Raw genomic sequence first — 15,979 nt, 5'->3', positions numbered from 1 at the left:
TCCACTGAGGAAGGACAGAAGCAAACAATACAGATCTATTGTTATGGTAAGTACATAATTTTCATTTTTACAGTGCATGGTCAATATACTAAATGCATTTTCTGGAACAGGTTTTCTTAACTTTTAATTTTTTTTTCAGTTCTTCGCAACAAGGTCAGCCAAAGAGTATTAAGGAGGAGCCTGTTGAAGAGATTTTGATAAACTGCCCGGAAGAGAATACTGAGCAAGTCCGCATACAGGTGGAGACAACAGCAACAACTTGTGATATACCATGCACAGTAAGTCAGCAAATCGAGAGAATCCAGGCTCACAGCCACACGATAGAGGAGCTATTAACTCCAGAAAGGACAAGTGTCTACCAAAGTGTTAGTGGCAGTCAGATCAGATGCCTCAGTTTCCCTGAGGGAACCATAATAAGCCAAGATCAAGCATCACCCCAAGATACTTCCAGCAACAGAAGGACAAGGTATGAGTGTGAGATGTGTGGAAGATGCTTATCTGATGCTAATGGACTGCGGAGACACAGAAGAATCCATACTGGAGAACGTCCATTTAGTTGTGATATTTGTAACAAGGGTTTCTCAGATCTTTCAACCATGCGGCGACACAGAAAAACCCACACCGGAAAGCGTCCTTACAGGTGTGTAGTTTGCAATAAAGGTTTCAGGCAGAGATTTCAACTGAAAGATCACTTATCAATCCACCATGGTCTGGATGAAAAGCAGATAGTCCTTGAGACGGAACAGGTCACGACCCATGGTTACTTAAGTTGCACCTTTTGCAATCAGATGTTTGAAAGCAATGATGAACTTAAACAGCATCATTGTGAGCTCTTGATGAATAGTTCCAGTGGGTGCTGGGTATCAGAAAATCAAGAGAGCATCCCTTTGTTTGCACAGAAAGATAACGCAAGTGAGAATGAGACACTTTTACTAGACAGTAATCAAGAACAGTATTTCAAGACAGTGGAGACACATGAATTACAGCTTTCTCATAAACCTGAACTTCCCAAGACCAAGGAGGCTGTATTCCAAAGAGAACTGTCGGAGACCAGTATGGAAGAAGTAGTAACTAATGACAGTGAAACAACATCTAAAACCAGCACACCTTCAATTCACGTGAAGAGTGAGGCAGAAGTTAAAGTGATAATTCACCGGGGTCTGAAGTACTGCCCTGTCTGTAACAAACGCTTCCCCTCAACAGCTGCTCTCAGAATGCATTTCCTGATTCACACTGACCTTAGACCATTCAAATGCAACATCTGTGGGAAGGCCTACTGCCAGAAAGGCAATCTTGTCCGCCACAGATGTGTCATAGCTGAGGATGACAGGTATGTTTGTTGGTTGTGAATTTTTTTGTCTTAAAGTCTGGCAACATATTTTAAGACATAAGCATGGGTTGAACCTCTGTATACATATTGTGATGGTTTGCATGAAGACAGTGTTATGCTGTGAAAAATGGATGCCCTTTTTCTGTGATATATGATGTCTTTCTGTTTCACTGTTGCATTATTATTTCTGTAGGGATCTCCTGCTAAGGATAGCCCAACATCCCTCCAGTGTACAAAGCCTTCAGATCTTGATTGCCCCGTACATCACACATGTGCTCATCATACAGTATGTAGGGCATAATGGTAATGTATGGAGACAGTTACCCAGAACTTCTTTGCCACCAGTCTAAACACCATCATCACTATTCAGTCCGAATGCCCTATTGCTGTGCTAAATACCTAGCTTTCAGATAAGTGCCCCGTTGGGGTCTCTCTCTCTTTTTTTTTTTTGGTTGCCAGGAATTCATGTCATCCAAGAAGGGAACATTTCAGTGTGGGAGGCACAATCCCCATAAGGATTGTCATGAACAGTGTCTTTTTTTTTAGCATTTGTAAGATATTTGTGACTAAGACCCTTAGAAGCTGCTTATCTTCCTTGCCCATCCATCTAGAAAACCAGAGGCTTAAACTGTTAGCCCAGGGTTGCATGGCAGAATCAATTAACCCCAAGATGCCATTAAGTAAGAAGAAGGCCAAGAAATCTCGACCGGATTCTTTGGCTGTCCAGCCTTCACCAGACATTTCTCTAGAAGTGGGTGATAACTCTGTAGGCTGTCTGGTGTCTACATCAGATTCCTCTGCCATTAACCTATCAGAGGCTGGCATGAATCCTTCCTTTCACACGTCCTCTGAGGCTTTGTATGTGTTTTCCCCAGACATCGAGGGAGAATTGCAGTTAATTATCTCAGAGGATCCTAGCTAGAGGGAGTCTGCAGATTCTAGTCAGATAAGAGATTATGGATACTCTTGTTGAATCCTGTCAGGGTTCAGAACCTCCAGTGTTTGTTAGGGCTGATGTTCCTGGCAAGAAAAATCAGAAGACTGGCATACTTCTTTATGCCCTAAGCATCCTGAAAGGGAATGGCAGGAGTTTACTGAGGGCCTGTATGCTACCTTCATGTCCCTGAAGCCTCCCCTAGGGGTTTCTGTGCCTACTCCCCCTTGGGACTTCCAACTTCTCCCAAATGGCCTGGGGATCCCAATTCCTCAGTTGAGGGTTCAGTCTGATAATGGGTCCTTGTCTTACTCTTCCCAGATGCCTTCACCTTTGGTTTGTGGTTCTGTTGAAGAGGATTCTGTTAGTCCCAAGTTTCCTTCTGTAGACACAATAGATAGGATGATGGACTACTTTAAGTGAGAATCTTCTCAGGTGTATGATATCCAGAAGAGGCATTATGAGTTGCTTCAAGTGGACACTCCTAAACAGTCTGCAGTACCTCCTGTGGTGGCTGCTTTGTTAGACACCTTTGTAGCTGCTTCTAAGTCTCCTGATGTTTCATCCTTCTGCTCCAAAGAAACCTGACAGGTTCTGTAAGGTTCCTGAGGATTGTCATTTCCTGTTTGTGGCCTTCTGCTGACTCTGCTATGGTGTCAGTCTCCCCTGAGAAACCTTCTAAGCTTTTGCCCTCTTCCAAGCTTCTGCTTTCAGATAAGGATAGTAGGGCAATGGAGAGGATTGGTAAGAAGGTTTATATTACTTCTACTTTGGCCTTTCGGCCCATCAGTTACCAGACCCACATGACCAGATCTGCTCTGATCATGATTGCCTAAGCTTGTTAGGTTATTTCTGACCTGCCCGATTCTGAAGGTAAGTCTTCTGCTTTTTCTATTTTGGGTTCTGTCTTTCAAGTGGCTCATCACTCTGTCACGTACAGCTATGATGCTGCTGAGGTATCTTCCAGAGCTGCGGCCTTAGGATCTGTCATGAGGTGCTACTCTTGGCTTTGTCTACAGTCTTTATCTGAGGACATTAAAGCCACGTTGCTGGATGCTCGTTTAGATAATAAAAATCTTTGTGGGACTGTTGCTGCTGATATGTTTAAGTATCTTCAAGAAATAGGTGAGGCTTTGCAGGACCTTAAAAATATTTTGTGTTTCCTATTCCGTAAGTTCAAGAGAACTATACTGCTAGGTCTATTTTTGTTCACAGGCAACATCATCAGGACACTAAAGACATGAAGGGTGGTAGGCAAGCTCCTCCTGCTAAGTCTTCTTAGGCTCTTGTGGTCCAGAAGCCTCCTTTATCTGACAAGCCTGCTTCTCTTTGACATCCCCCCCCCCACACCCTTTGGCCAGGTTCCTTTGTCCCTTCGACTGTCCCTCTGTCTTCCAAACTGGCAGCTCTTTACCTCATTTTCTTGGTTTCTATCATCCAACAGGGATACTTTATGATATGGATGTTTCTCCCTCCTTTTTGGGGGAATTCCCCAACCTCTTCTGGAACAGCTTCCTCATTTCTCAGAGATTCTTGGGTCCCTGGTGGACCAGGGAACTATTTAACCTGTCCCTCCTTCCCAAGAAGGAAAGGGATTTTACTCCATGATATTCCTGAATCCACAAATGGAAGGCACTTGGAAACCTATTCTGGATCTCTCCTTGCTCACCATCTTTCTCAAGGTTCCTTCCTTTTCAAATGCTTACTTTTCAAACCCTTTCCTCTTGTACTGTACTACCCCAGGCTTTTCTGGTGTCATTGGATCTGAAGGATGCTTACATTCATATTCCTATTTACCTTATCAGTAATTTTTGCATTTCTCTGTTTCTTCCTCTCATTTTTACTATTCTGCTTTACCATTTGGCCTCTCTACTGCCCCAAAGGTATTCACAAAATGCCTAGCTCTTGTGATTGCCTTTTGCAGCCTCCAAGACATTCAGATATTTTCCTTAACTAGATGACCTGTTGCTTCAGGCATCTTCTCCCAGTTACCTTTTACAGGATCTAGAGTTTACCATATCTCTCCTTTAATGTCTGGGGATTCACTGTCAACTTCCAAAAGTCTGTCCTGCCATAGGATCATGTGTATCTGGGTTGCAGGTGTCAGACTATGCCAATGTTGGCCTCTCTTCCATCTCCAAAAGTTCTGTCCTTGACAGCTGTCTTTCAGTCTCTTATTCCTCTGCCTTCTATTCCAGTTAGAGAGTTTCTTCAAGCCCTGGGATTCATTGCCTCTTCTATTCCAGCGCTGCCTCTCACAAGACTGCATGTGTGAAAGCTTCAGTTGTACTTCAAGTCAGTGTGGCTTCAGTGTTGCCACCCTCTGGATTTCAGTGCCTCTCCTTCCTAGTCTACATCTGGAATGTGAGTGGTGGAGTCAGCAATTTACTCTCAAACCAGGCCTACCCTTTCAGTTTTCAGTTCCTTCTCATGACATGTTCACCGATGCTTCATACATGGGGTGGAGAGGCTTCCTGTGGTCACCTGAAAGTTTAAGGTCTCTGGTCCCCCTTCAGAAGTCATATATCAAAGAGATTAGAGCTCTGAACTGGCCTTTCAGGCTTTTCACCCCATGCTTTCCAGGTCCTCTGAAGGTTTACATGGACAACACCACAATGATGTGGTATATCAACAAGCAGGGGAGCACCAAAGTCTTACCTTCTGTACAGGCTGGCTCTTCAGGCCTGGGATCTGACTCTCAGTTATCAGCTAACTCTTCAGACAGTGTATATTCCTTCAGAGCACAATCAAGTGGCACTTTGAGCAGGACCAAAACACAGGCTCAAAAATGAATGCTTCACAGAGAAGTGTTTCAGGACATAGTCCATCAGTGGGGTATTTCTCGGGTAGATCTTTTTGCCTCCCCTCTGAACAGGCAGCTCCCTCGTTTCTGTTCCAGAGTGCCATGTCATCCACCATGGAAGACAGATGTCCTTTCTTTCCCATAGAAGGGGATGTTTCTCTGTCTTCCCTCCCCTTCCCCTAATTCCAAGAATATTGCAGAAGATTCAGCTAGACTCCCCAAAAATCTTGCTAGTGACTCCCTTTTGGCCAAAATGGCATTGGTTCTCTCTCTTAATGCATCTGGCCAGGGGCAATCACCACAAGTTACTCACCAGTTGGACCTCCTCACACATAAGTGTCGTCTATCCTTACTTGTCCAATCTTCAGCTGACACTGTAGGTGGCATTGTTTTGATCCTTTTTAGGTACCTCTTTTTTAATGACTTGCTCAGGGTTTTACAGGAGGCAAGAAAACCTGCAGCCAGAAAGTGCTACATGTCCAAATGGAAGAGATTTTCTGTCTGGTGCCATGCTCATAACCAGGACCCTTTTTCAGTGGGGTTCTCTCTGGTTTTCTCATATCTGTGCAAGTTGCTCCAGTCTGGCGTAGCCTATTCCTATGTGAAGGCCCATGTGTCAGCTATTTCTGGCTGGCTGTCCTTGAACCTCCTTTGCCTTCTCACTTTAAAGTCAGTTTTTTAAAGGTGCAAGGTATTACTAAAAAAGACAAAACAAAAAAACTATACCACCTTCTCAGCGCTTCTGTGGATCACTAGTGATATCTGCATTGCTGACTGTACTTATTTCCTTGTTTCACTTGAAAGAAAATTACTGTTTGTCATTTTTGCATTTAAGTTACCTGTAACACATTGCACTTAAGTTACCTGGCACTTGCGCGCTAAAGCAATTATATAAGTTAGCACTAAAAATTAAAAGCACTACACCCTCACTCCCCACTGGCCCTTGTTTTCAATTATTAAGGAATTCCCAATATTATTCTAGCATGTCCAAAGGTCAGTTGTCAATCTCCTCTCCGGTCCAGCTGGTGAATCTGGGAATCTTGAGGCAATGTTACAACTGCCTCATGTACACAGACAACCCTCTCCTCCTCCCAACAAATTCCAACACATGTGAGAGATGCAACCATATAGCCAAACTGGAGGCTAAGCTCTCTCAACTCAGTACTGGCATAACCAGTCAGGAGGAGAAGGAAACCACACTCACTACAATTCCAGTCTCACATAGACCTACCACGACAGCAAACCAAACACATAATCACACAAAAACATACTCGGAGGCTCTAAATAAAGATCTGCCTAAGCAGCAGAGACCTCCAAAGCAGACACCCAAGCAACCGCTACCCCAAAACAAAACAAGTGCAACACATATCTCACAAAGCCAGTGTGCCGAACAGTCACAGCCCTTAAGACTAAACAACACACCTGATACAGTTGTAATAGGTGACTCTATCGTCAGGCACACTGACGTCCCGCTCACCAGGCTGAACAAGGAGAGGGTCACAGTGAGCAGCCTGTCACGTGCTAGGATCCGCCACATAACACAAGCACTCAGGTCACTCCAAGGCAAGTACAAATATGACTCAGTCATTGTCCATGCTGGTGTGAATGACCTGAGACGTACCTCCCTAGACTACATGAAAAGAGACATAAAGGAGCTCTCTGAGCATGTAGCCCAGACTGGTATGACCCTGACCTTGAGTAGCATCTTACCCTCACCAAGAATGATGCCACAATATGAAGACAAGATGATCAATTTCAACAATTGGCTTAAGTACTGGTGTCAGTCAAAGGGGATCCAATGCCTGTCAGCTTGGGATGATATGCTCGACAAGCCACGATGCTTCGCTAGGGACGGCTTGCACCTGTCACCCCTGGGCTTTCGGATATTGGCAAAGGCTCTTGCTACCCCCATAGTGCCTTTTTTAGGCAAGGCTCAAAAGACAAACCCACCTCCATAGGTATCACAAGGGATAATAAACTAAGAGTAATGCTACTCAACGCCAGAAGTCTAAACCTCAAGATGCACACACTCAAAACTCTCCTTAGCATGGAGAACATCGATATCTGTGCAGTAACAGAAACCTGGTTCAGGGCTCCCGAGAGCACCCCAGCACTACCAGGTTATACCTCATACCATGCTTTTCGCCCCAAAACTTGGACCGAACCACAAAAGAGGGGAGTATCGATATTCATCAAAGATACCCACACCTCCAGGTTGGTGGCAAAGCACGAAGCATCAGAGACTATCCATGTGCAACTAACAGTGGGTAAAACTGCTTTCCAGTTTATAGCCTGCTACAGACCACCCTCCCAAACCCAGGAACCCCACTCAGCCTTTCTGAGAACACTGGAAAATATGAAGGTCTCTCCAAACACCATTATATTGGGCGACTTCAACTACCCAAACATAGACTGGGAGCATTACTCTAGCTCCAACACCCTAGCCCAAAGGTTCCTAGAATTTATAAACTCAAATGCTATGTAACAACTTGTTACCACTCCCACAAGAGGGAAAACATACTGGACCTGATCATCACCAACATGGGGACTCTATGCTCCAGACCAGAAGTGTATCCCTCACTGGTAAGATCAGACCATAAACTAATCTCACTGGATATTCACATCCCGACCCCACCCCCTGTCCAGAAAACCACAGTGAAAAACTTCTCTAAAGCAAATTTCACACTCCTCAAAACCGAGGTGGAATCCTTCAAAGCCCCGGGCCTGTGGAAAATACGGCCCAGACCACAGAATCCTTTATAAACGCATTCTATGAACACCTTCAGGAATGCATGGATCATGCAATCCCAAATAAAACCAAGACCCAATCCTCCAAAGCAGACATCCTGTCTGGTGGACCCCAGCCATAAACAAACTATACAATAGAAGGAGGAAGCTACTAAATGATAGAGCAAAATCCCAAAAAGGGAAGGCATCACTGATCAGTATTAGCAAAAAACTACGGGCACTCATAAAATTGTCTAAGGCCAGCTTCGAGAGAAAAATTGCACAGGACACTAAGGATAATCACAAGGCTTTCTTTAGTTATGTTAGGAACCTGGATGGTAATTCCCTGATATGCTCAGAATTAGTCCAAAATGACAAAAAATACACTGAACCCACAGACATTGCCAACATCCTTGCTGACAGGTTCAGCGCAACCCCCCCCCCTCCCCACCAAAAGGGCAAATATGTATCCCAGCAGAGTGCTGCCCCCTGACATCTCAGATGCTCAGGTAAGAGCCGCCCTCTCCAAAGCAATACAAACAGCATCAATGGGACCAGACAGTGTCCCGGGCTGCATCCTACATGAACTCCAAGAAGAGCTAAACCCAAACATAAAACTACTGTTCACTCTCAGCCTTACTACAGGATATGTGCCCAAAGAGTGGCGTACAGCAACAGTGGTCCCTCTCCATAAAGGTGGTGCCTCAATGGATCCTGGAAACTATCGCCCCATAAGCCTGACTAGCTTGGTCTGCAAAGCTATGGAAAGGATCATCATGGACCTCATAAATAAAGATATTGGGGACCTACAGACACTGGATCCTACCCAGTTCGGCTTTGTTAAGGGCAGATCCTGCCTCTTAAACCTGGTTGACTTCTTTGAAACAGTCACCAAGGCCATTGACGAGGGAAGGTGGTCCACACAGCCTACCTGGACCTCGCAAAAGCCTTCGATACAATACCCCACTCGGGCATTATAGATAAGCTCACCAGCTTAAATATAAACCCCTATGTCACTAGATGGATTGCAAACTGGCTCAAGGACAGAACCCACATGGTTAGAATTGCTGGAGCCATGTCAGACTCCAAACCAGTTACAAGTGGTGTCCCACAAGGCTCAGTCCTGGGACCTCTCTTGTTCGGTATATATTTCTTGGAGGTACAGGCCAACACGGAAGGACTGTGGCTGACCAAGTTCTCAGATGACTGCAAACTGGGCGCCATAATCGACTCTCCAGCCGACACAAGCATCCTCCAAAAGGGCCTCATAGAAACAGACAACTGGTGCCAGAACCTTGGCCTCAAGCTAAATGCCAAAAAGTGTATAGTCATCCCCTTTGGCAAAAACAAAGTGCCCACAAATTACCACATAGGTGGTAATCCATTAAGTACAGAAGAAGTAATTAGGGACCTGGGGACCCAAGTTTATAGCAATCTCTCATTTGACAACCACGTGGCCAAAGTGGTTAGAAAAACATTTTATATAGCCCACCTAATCATGAAGGGATTCACATCTAGATCAGGGGAGGTCATCGTGCCTCTTTACTCATCTCTCATCAGGCCCATAATTGAGTACAATGCCCCTTTTGGGATGTACCTTACCGGACACCTGCAGCAACTGGAAAGACCCCAAAAGTACCTCACCAAGAGGATCAAAGGGCTCAAACAGATGCCATATGCTGCCCGGTTAAAGAAACTCCAGCTCTACTCAGTGGCATACCGCCTGTTCAGAGGCGATCTGTGCCTGACGTATAAAGCCATGTCCAACCCAGAATTAATGGACATGCTGCACCTCAGAAAATCCAAATCCCATTGAGCTACGTGCTCGAGAGACTTGAACCTCAGCGCTGAAATAAATAGGACATGCTGGAGGGACAGATTCATGACCCAGAGGCTCCCTTCACTCTGGAATAAAATCCCAGTCCAGGTTAGGCAGAGTCCCTCATTGACTCTCTTCAAGAGGAATCTTGATGAGTGGATGGGAGATCGTAGGTTTACCCTGGGTATCACTTCTGTGTCACTGTTAGACAGAGGCACAGTATACTAACCTCGAAAAAGGGCATAGCAAAATAAATTTAAAATGGGTGGCGAAAGCCAAACACATTCTGGCTAGGCTTATAAATGCCCTAGGGCAGATAGCCTAGTATGAACCTATGAACCAACAGCAACGAACAAGCCAGCCTTTTATTACTTAGCGCCTCGGCTAAGCAGCCTTCAAAGAGTAAAGCAACATAAAAAACAACAAAGTTATATACACATAAAATTTACAAGTCACACCCACTGCAATTAATCACTTAAGTTACATGCTTCCAGTCACATTCCTTATTTAACCCTAAAGGTTCCAAAGTATTGAATTTTAAAATATATGATGTTTCCTTTTTACATAACTCAGTACCCAAATTTACTAATTCCCCCAAAGGTACCTCAATTTTTTTTCCAAAACACAACTAACAATATGATTAGGATTACAACTGTGAAATTCAGAAAAATTACTACCCAAGGAGCTATCTATTCTAGCATGTTTTATGTCTCTCAGGTGTTCTTGAAAACGGACTTCTACTAGTCTCACCAATGTAGTATTTATTGCTACACCTAAGAGCATATTTTTTCCCACTGTATATTAATTTTGTATTTTGTGTTTTGTACTTGATGCAGCCTTTTAAAAAAATTTTTTTTGCGGTTAGCAATACTGCTTTCTTCGTTTAAGCTAATTCTTTATGAAGGGCATTTCTATATAGGGTTTCAAGTTGTGTGTGCCTTTTAAGAAAATGTCATTTGAGCATTATCGATCTGTGTACACATGTAGATTATCAGTCAGATACGTGCTTTGATCTTTTTGACAGTGATAAGCTTAGGTAAATGTTTTTTGCACTTTAGCAGGGTTTAATTGTTTTTAGATAGGGCTTGTTCCATGGGCGCATGTCCGTGGAGGTAGAGCGTTCCCCTGACGAATAGACGCCGCTTCCGTTTTTGTTTCATCCTGATGTTGTGATTGAGCTGCTTGGTCTACCTAGCATTAGCGTAGACATTCAAGCCTAGATATATTTGGAAGCTGATGCTACTGTGTTAGTAGAGAGCCGTTTTCGGATGTAGGCTGACCTTCACACGATTCATCATATTCTTTGCTTGTACACAGTTTAGGTGAGTTAGTTGTTTTTAACATAGGGACTCCTATTTATCCTATTGTACCGCCTATACATCCTGGATTAAACTTGATCGCAGGATGTTTTTTATATGTAGTAGTTATGTATTTTTATAACATTGCCTCAGGGATTAATTGTTATTAGTTGCGAACTTAGGACAAGTTGGAGATCACGCTCTAGATGTGTTTCCTTAACCGGAACATGGCTTGTTTATGTTTATGCTGCAATCTGTTCTGTTTGCAATTTTTATATTTCACAGTGCTGTGAGATAATCGCTGTGGGCGCCTCAATTATGTTAGTCTATACAGCTACATAGGGCTAGACTTCGTTGATCTGCTTAATGATGTATGGCGTTCTTGTTTTAGTGTTTACATTGTCATCCTATACTGCTTTTTTAATACTGTTTCTTTAAACAAAATATGGAGGGAATGTTAATGAGTTAACTATTATTTAATTATTGTCCAAATTATTTGGTTTGAGCGCCAAAAAGTTTTGTATATAAGCATGTTTGTTTTGTAATGTTATTACACCTGAAGAAGCGTAGTATAGCTACGTGAAAGCGCTTGTGTTCCTGTTTCTATTAAAGAAGATTTTACATTCAGTTAAACTATCCGTGTGGTGACTCCTGTGGATTTTGTGTTATTAAGCATATATAACCCCATATGTATTACAATTAAAATTGCCCTTTACCAAAAATTGATGTCCTTTAATATATTTAAAACTATTTATCACATTTTACATATAGAACATTTATTACATGGTATAGTGCCTTTAAATGTAAACATTTCAGCACTAACATTCATTATAGGTAATTCAAATTGATTATGTACAACCATGTCTCTAAGGTTTCTGGCCCTCTTATAAGTGATTTTTAACTTTTCTGGCAACAACTTATTTAATTCCTTATCTCTAAACAACATGGGCCAGAACTGATGAGCTGTATTAACTATTTTGTCACTAATAATATTGTAAGTAGTTACAAAGAAAACATTACTTAAATTCTCTTCCTTATTAGATGCATATTCAGTAAAAATATTATAGATTTTATCACCAAACCAGGAACTCATTCTGTCCCTAATGTTTCGAGCTTTCATATTATTTTGGGCATTAGGCCAACTTAGATTCATAACCCTAGCCTTAGCTTCCAAGATGATCTCCATCTTATAACCCCTATTTAGAAACATATTTTCTGATTCCAAAATTTCTTGCATAAAGATTTCATCCCTATTACATAATCTATGTATCCTTAAAAACTCATTATAAGGTAAAATCTTTATTAGGGGGTCTGGATGGCAACTATTACCATATAAGAACTGATTCCTATAAGTAAACTTATTATGTATCCCAGTGTTCAATTGGCTAAGCTTAATATTTAAAAAAATAACCTCCACGCCAAGCTGAATGCCATCAAATTGTAAACCCATATTATTAATTTGTAAGTCTTCCACAAAATGAGAGGCTGCCTCCATAGGACCATCACGTAAGAAAATTAGGTCATCAATAAACCTTACGTATAGCAAAACCTGGTTTTTATAAACGTTATGATGGTATATCTTGTCAAACTCAAATTTACCCATCACCAGGTTTGCATACATGGGGGCAAAAGTTGCCCCCATTGCAGTACCTTGTAGCTGATGGAAGACCTCCCTATTAAATGTGAAAAAATGATGCTTTAAGCAGAAAACCACCAAAATAATCACATCAATCACAAAATGGGGCATGGGAGAATGCCTAAAAAAATGGAACAAAGCCTGGACACCAACATCATGCCTGATGTTGGTATACAAGCTTTTTGCGTCCATGCATAACCAATTCATAGAACTATTCCATTTAAAGCCCTGTATTTTAGTTAAAACATCTTGACTGTCTCTTACATACGAAGATAATCCCAAAACATATTTTTTCAAAAACTCATGTAAAAAAGTTCTAATATGTTTTAAAAAATATTTTTTGGCAGATACAATAGGTCACCCAGTCAACTTGCTGAGACCTTTATGTGTCTTGGGTAAGCGGTAGAAAACAGCCAAGTTGCTGTTTTCTACACAAAACTTTCTTGAGACATCATTAGAAGAGAAATAACCCAAACATTTTCCTTTTTCCAACAACGACAAATATTCATCAATGGCTTTAAAATAACTGTCAGTATTACATTTTTCATAAACCTCAACATCATTTAAGTGCATGTAACACATGTCTAAATACTGTACATAATTTAAAATAACTATTTGATTGCCTTTGTCTGATGGCTTTACAACAAAGTTTCTATCTTTGCAAAATTTCCAAAATTCAATCCATTGTGATCTGTCTAAATTAAAGTGAACATCAAATTTACTACACATCAGTGCATTGTAATGTTTTTCTATTTCAAAGTTGATAGTAGAAGTATAACTCTGTATACGTATATTAGTATATGGGGGAATAAAGTGACTATTAACCTTAATTGCACTAGTATCCAGTTCTGTATATGCATTAGCAGCACTATATTCAGCAGCATTCTCATCAAAATGATCTACAACAGAACTACATGAATAAAATCTTCCAAAGTAGTATTAAAATATTCATCATTAACATCATTACAATTATTTTTACTAAAAAATATTTAAGATGTAAATTCTACCCAATAAAAAAATCTTCTTTTTGAGACTGTGTAACCTGGGCAAAGCAGTGGGTATAAACTTTAAACCTAAACACAACACAGATTTAACCACATCAGACACTTCACTGTTAGATAAATTCAATAATAAAACATCATTCACAGCAAATTGTCTATTAATTCCATCTTTTTTTCTTATTAAATTGTCCTTTGTAGTTACCACCATTGTTTTTCTGCTGTCCCCAGTCATTTCCTATTTTGTTTTCCATAAAACTTCGAGTTGGATTTATTATTCACCTGTTGGTTATCATTCCAAAATCTCTGTTTAAACTCTGAGGCATTAGCAGCTTCTGGTAATGCTGGAAAATGTTCTTGTTGTTCATTAACACCAGAAGAGCTTTGTTCCGTCCCCTCAGGCAAGGTAAAGGAAACTGTTGGTGAAGCGGAGCTATTATTTAAACTACTATTATTCCTGTTATTAGAGAAAGAATACTTGCTATTGAATTTATAAAGAAAAGCCTGCTCGAGTTCATAATCTTTTGTGTCTCTATTAATTTTAGAGCTTTTGCGTTCCACAAGATTCACTCCAAGTTCTTTTAAGACACCATTAATATCTTTGAGCATATCGTCCAGCTTAGAACAAGAAACAAGCTTTTGTAATTCCATACTCAGAATTACAATTTCTTCCTTTAATTGCTGTTTTTTAAGGTGGTCCCGATCAATTAATATACAGATACACTCTAGCAAGCAATTATGGGCTGCTGCAATCCACCTTTTGCGAAAAACTAAATCTTCAGGGTTCTTTAAGTCAAATGGAGTAGTGGGTGACTTATTCGCTCGTAGCCCCCTAGGAGAAATGTTTAGATAAAAGTATCGCTGTAGATATGAGATGTTAAGCTGAACACTAGATGTTCATCGTGCTTCACTGTTGCAGTCATTACTCTTGGGTTATCCTGCTGGCAGGCTACCCTCAGTCGGTCAGAATTCCAAAGTCTAGCAAAGATGCAGCCAATGCCATTTTCTTCAGTCTTTCTTGCCGCACGGTGCCCGAAGCAAAAGCAGTTCGCAAGTGCCGGTCAGCCGACTCCTGAGATTTTCAAATCCGAATTTCAGAACCGAAGTCTTCATTAAAGCTAAGTACCCCGTTGGGGAAACTTTTTTTCTTGCTCCAGACCAATGTCAGAAAAAGTTAACAATTGTATTTCTTGTGGGAAGCAAATACCTCATAAGGATTTTCACTCTTACTGTATACCTTGCCTAGGCCCTGATCACAACGTTGCTAGCTGTCAGTTTTGTGCTAGATTTAACCAACGCATTATCAAGCGTCGGTTCGATTTTGCATGTCATTACTTTGGCCGAAGATTTACTTGTATAATGCCGTCAGACCAGCCGACAACCGGAGTTTACAAAAAACGCAAGGACAAGGAAAAGGATAGGCATCCGAGGTCCAAAACCGACGCAGTTCTCAGTGAGGTGCTTTCGCAGCCCCTGGCGCCTGCGACCTCAGAGACACAGGCTGCTTCCGACTCCCACATGGAGCCGACTGGGCCTCTGGAAACTCAAGGTATTGGACACTCGGGAATCATTCCCTCAGATGGGTCCAGAGCTGCTGAGCAGGCATCGGCTTCTGAGTGTGTCTTCAGACCTACACAACTATATATTAAGCCATCTTCAGCTTCAAAGACAAAGACTAAAGCAGCTCTAAATACAAAGAAACAAGTGCAGCATTCTCCTACTCAGACTTCCATGCCTAAAAAATAGATGCTCAAAATGGCCGAAGACCTAATTAGTTTGATCAGGGGCTCCCATCCCCCTCTTGATATGAGGCCTAGGCAAGAGACAGAGTATGATTCTTCTGATCAGGTTTCTATTTCCTCTGATTCCTCTTCTGAACAGGATTACTCCATGCTTCCCTGTGAGGATTCTGATGCTGAAGAATCCATTGCTTCAGCCTCTCCTCTTGAGGATTATTCTTTTGGGGAAACCCTGCATACCATGAGGGAGCATTTCCACTGGGAGTGCCAAGATTATTCTGAATCTAAGAAAAGGCTCAGAGACTTTCTGCTACTCCCTCAGCACAGACCCCTTGCTATTCCACCTGTTCTGGACATTGTAGATGATGTATTTTCAGAGTCTGGCCTGTCCCCTGACTCTTTACCCCCTGCACCTGCTAAGCCAGACAGATACTACAGGGTCCCGGATTCTCATAAATTCCTATATAAAAACCCTGCTGCTGACCCAGAAACTATATTTCAGGGTCCCAAAGCTTCCACTGCAAAAAACCCTATCCCCTCTGATAGGGATTCTAGGGCTCTAGACAAATGGGGGAAAACAGTCTACACTTCTGCTACCCTGGCTGTAAGGGCTTTAAAGTGACAGTTTCATATGCTTAAATATCAGCAATATTTAATGTCACTGCTTAACCAGAAAATGGTGACAAATACTGAAT

General features: G+C 41.9%; 1 protein-coding gene across 4 annotated transcripts in view; it reads left to right on the top strand.

Moving 5' to 3' along the window:
• Positions 1–15,979, top strand: part of LOC122809357 — a 1,358,270-nt gene that overhangs the window by 544,877 nt on the left and 797,414 nt on the right. For all 4 annotated transcript variants that reach the window (XM_044080823.1, XM_044080814.1, XM_044080796.1 and 1 more), the window contains exon 8: positions 140–1,330. In XM_044080823.1, the coding sequence (XP_043936758.1) occupies positions 140–1,330 (1,191 nt within the window). The remainder of the gene's footprint in view (positions 1–139; positions 1,331–15,979) is intronic.

The sequence above is a fragment of the Protopterus annectens genome, chromosome 1.part1 (assembly GCF_019279795.1).
Source record: "Protopterus annectens isolate FY-2018-M chromosome 1.part1, PAN1.0, whole genome shotgun sequence".
In the NCBI taxonomy this organism is placed as follows: domain Eukaryota; kingdom Metazoa; phylum Chordata; order Ceratodontiformes; family Protopteridae; genus Protopterus; species Protopterus annectens.
Note: the sequence above shows the minus strand (reverse complement) of the source record. Positions and strands in the feature narration are given on the sequence as shown.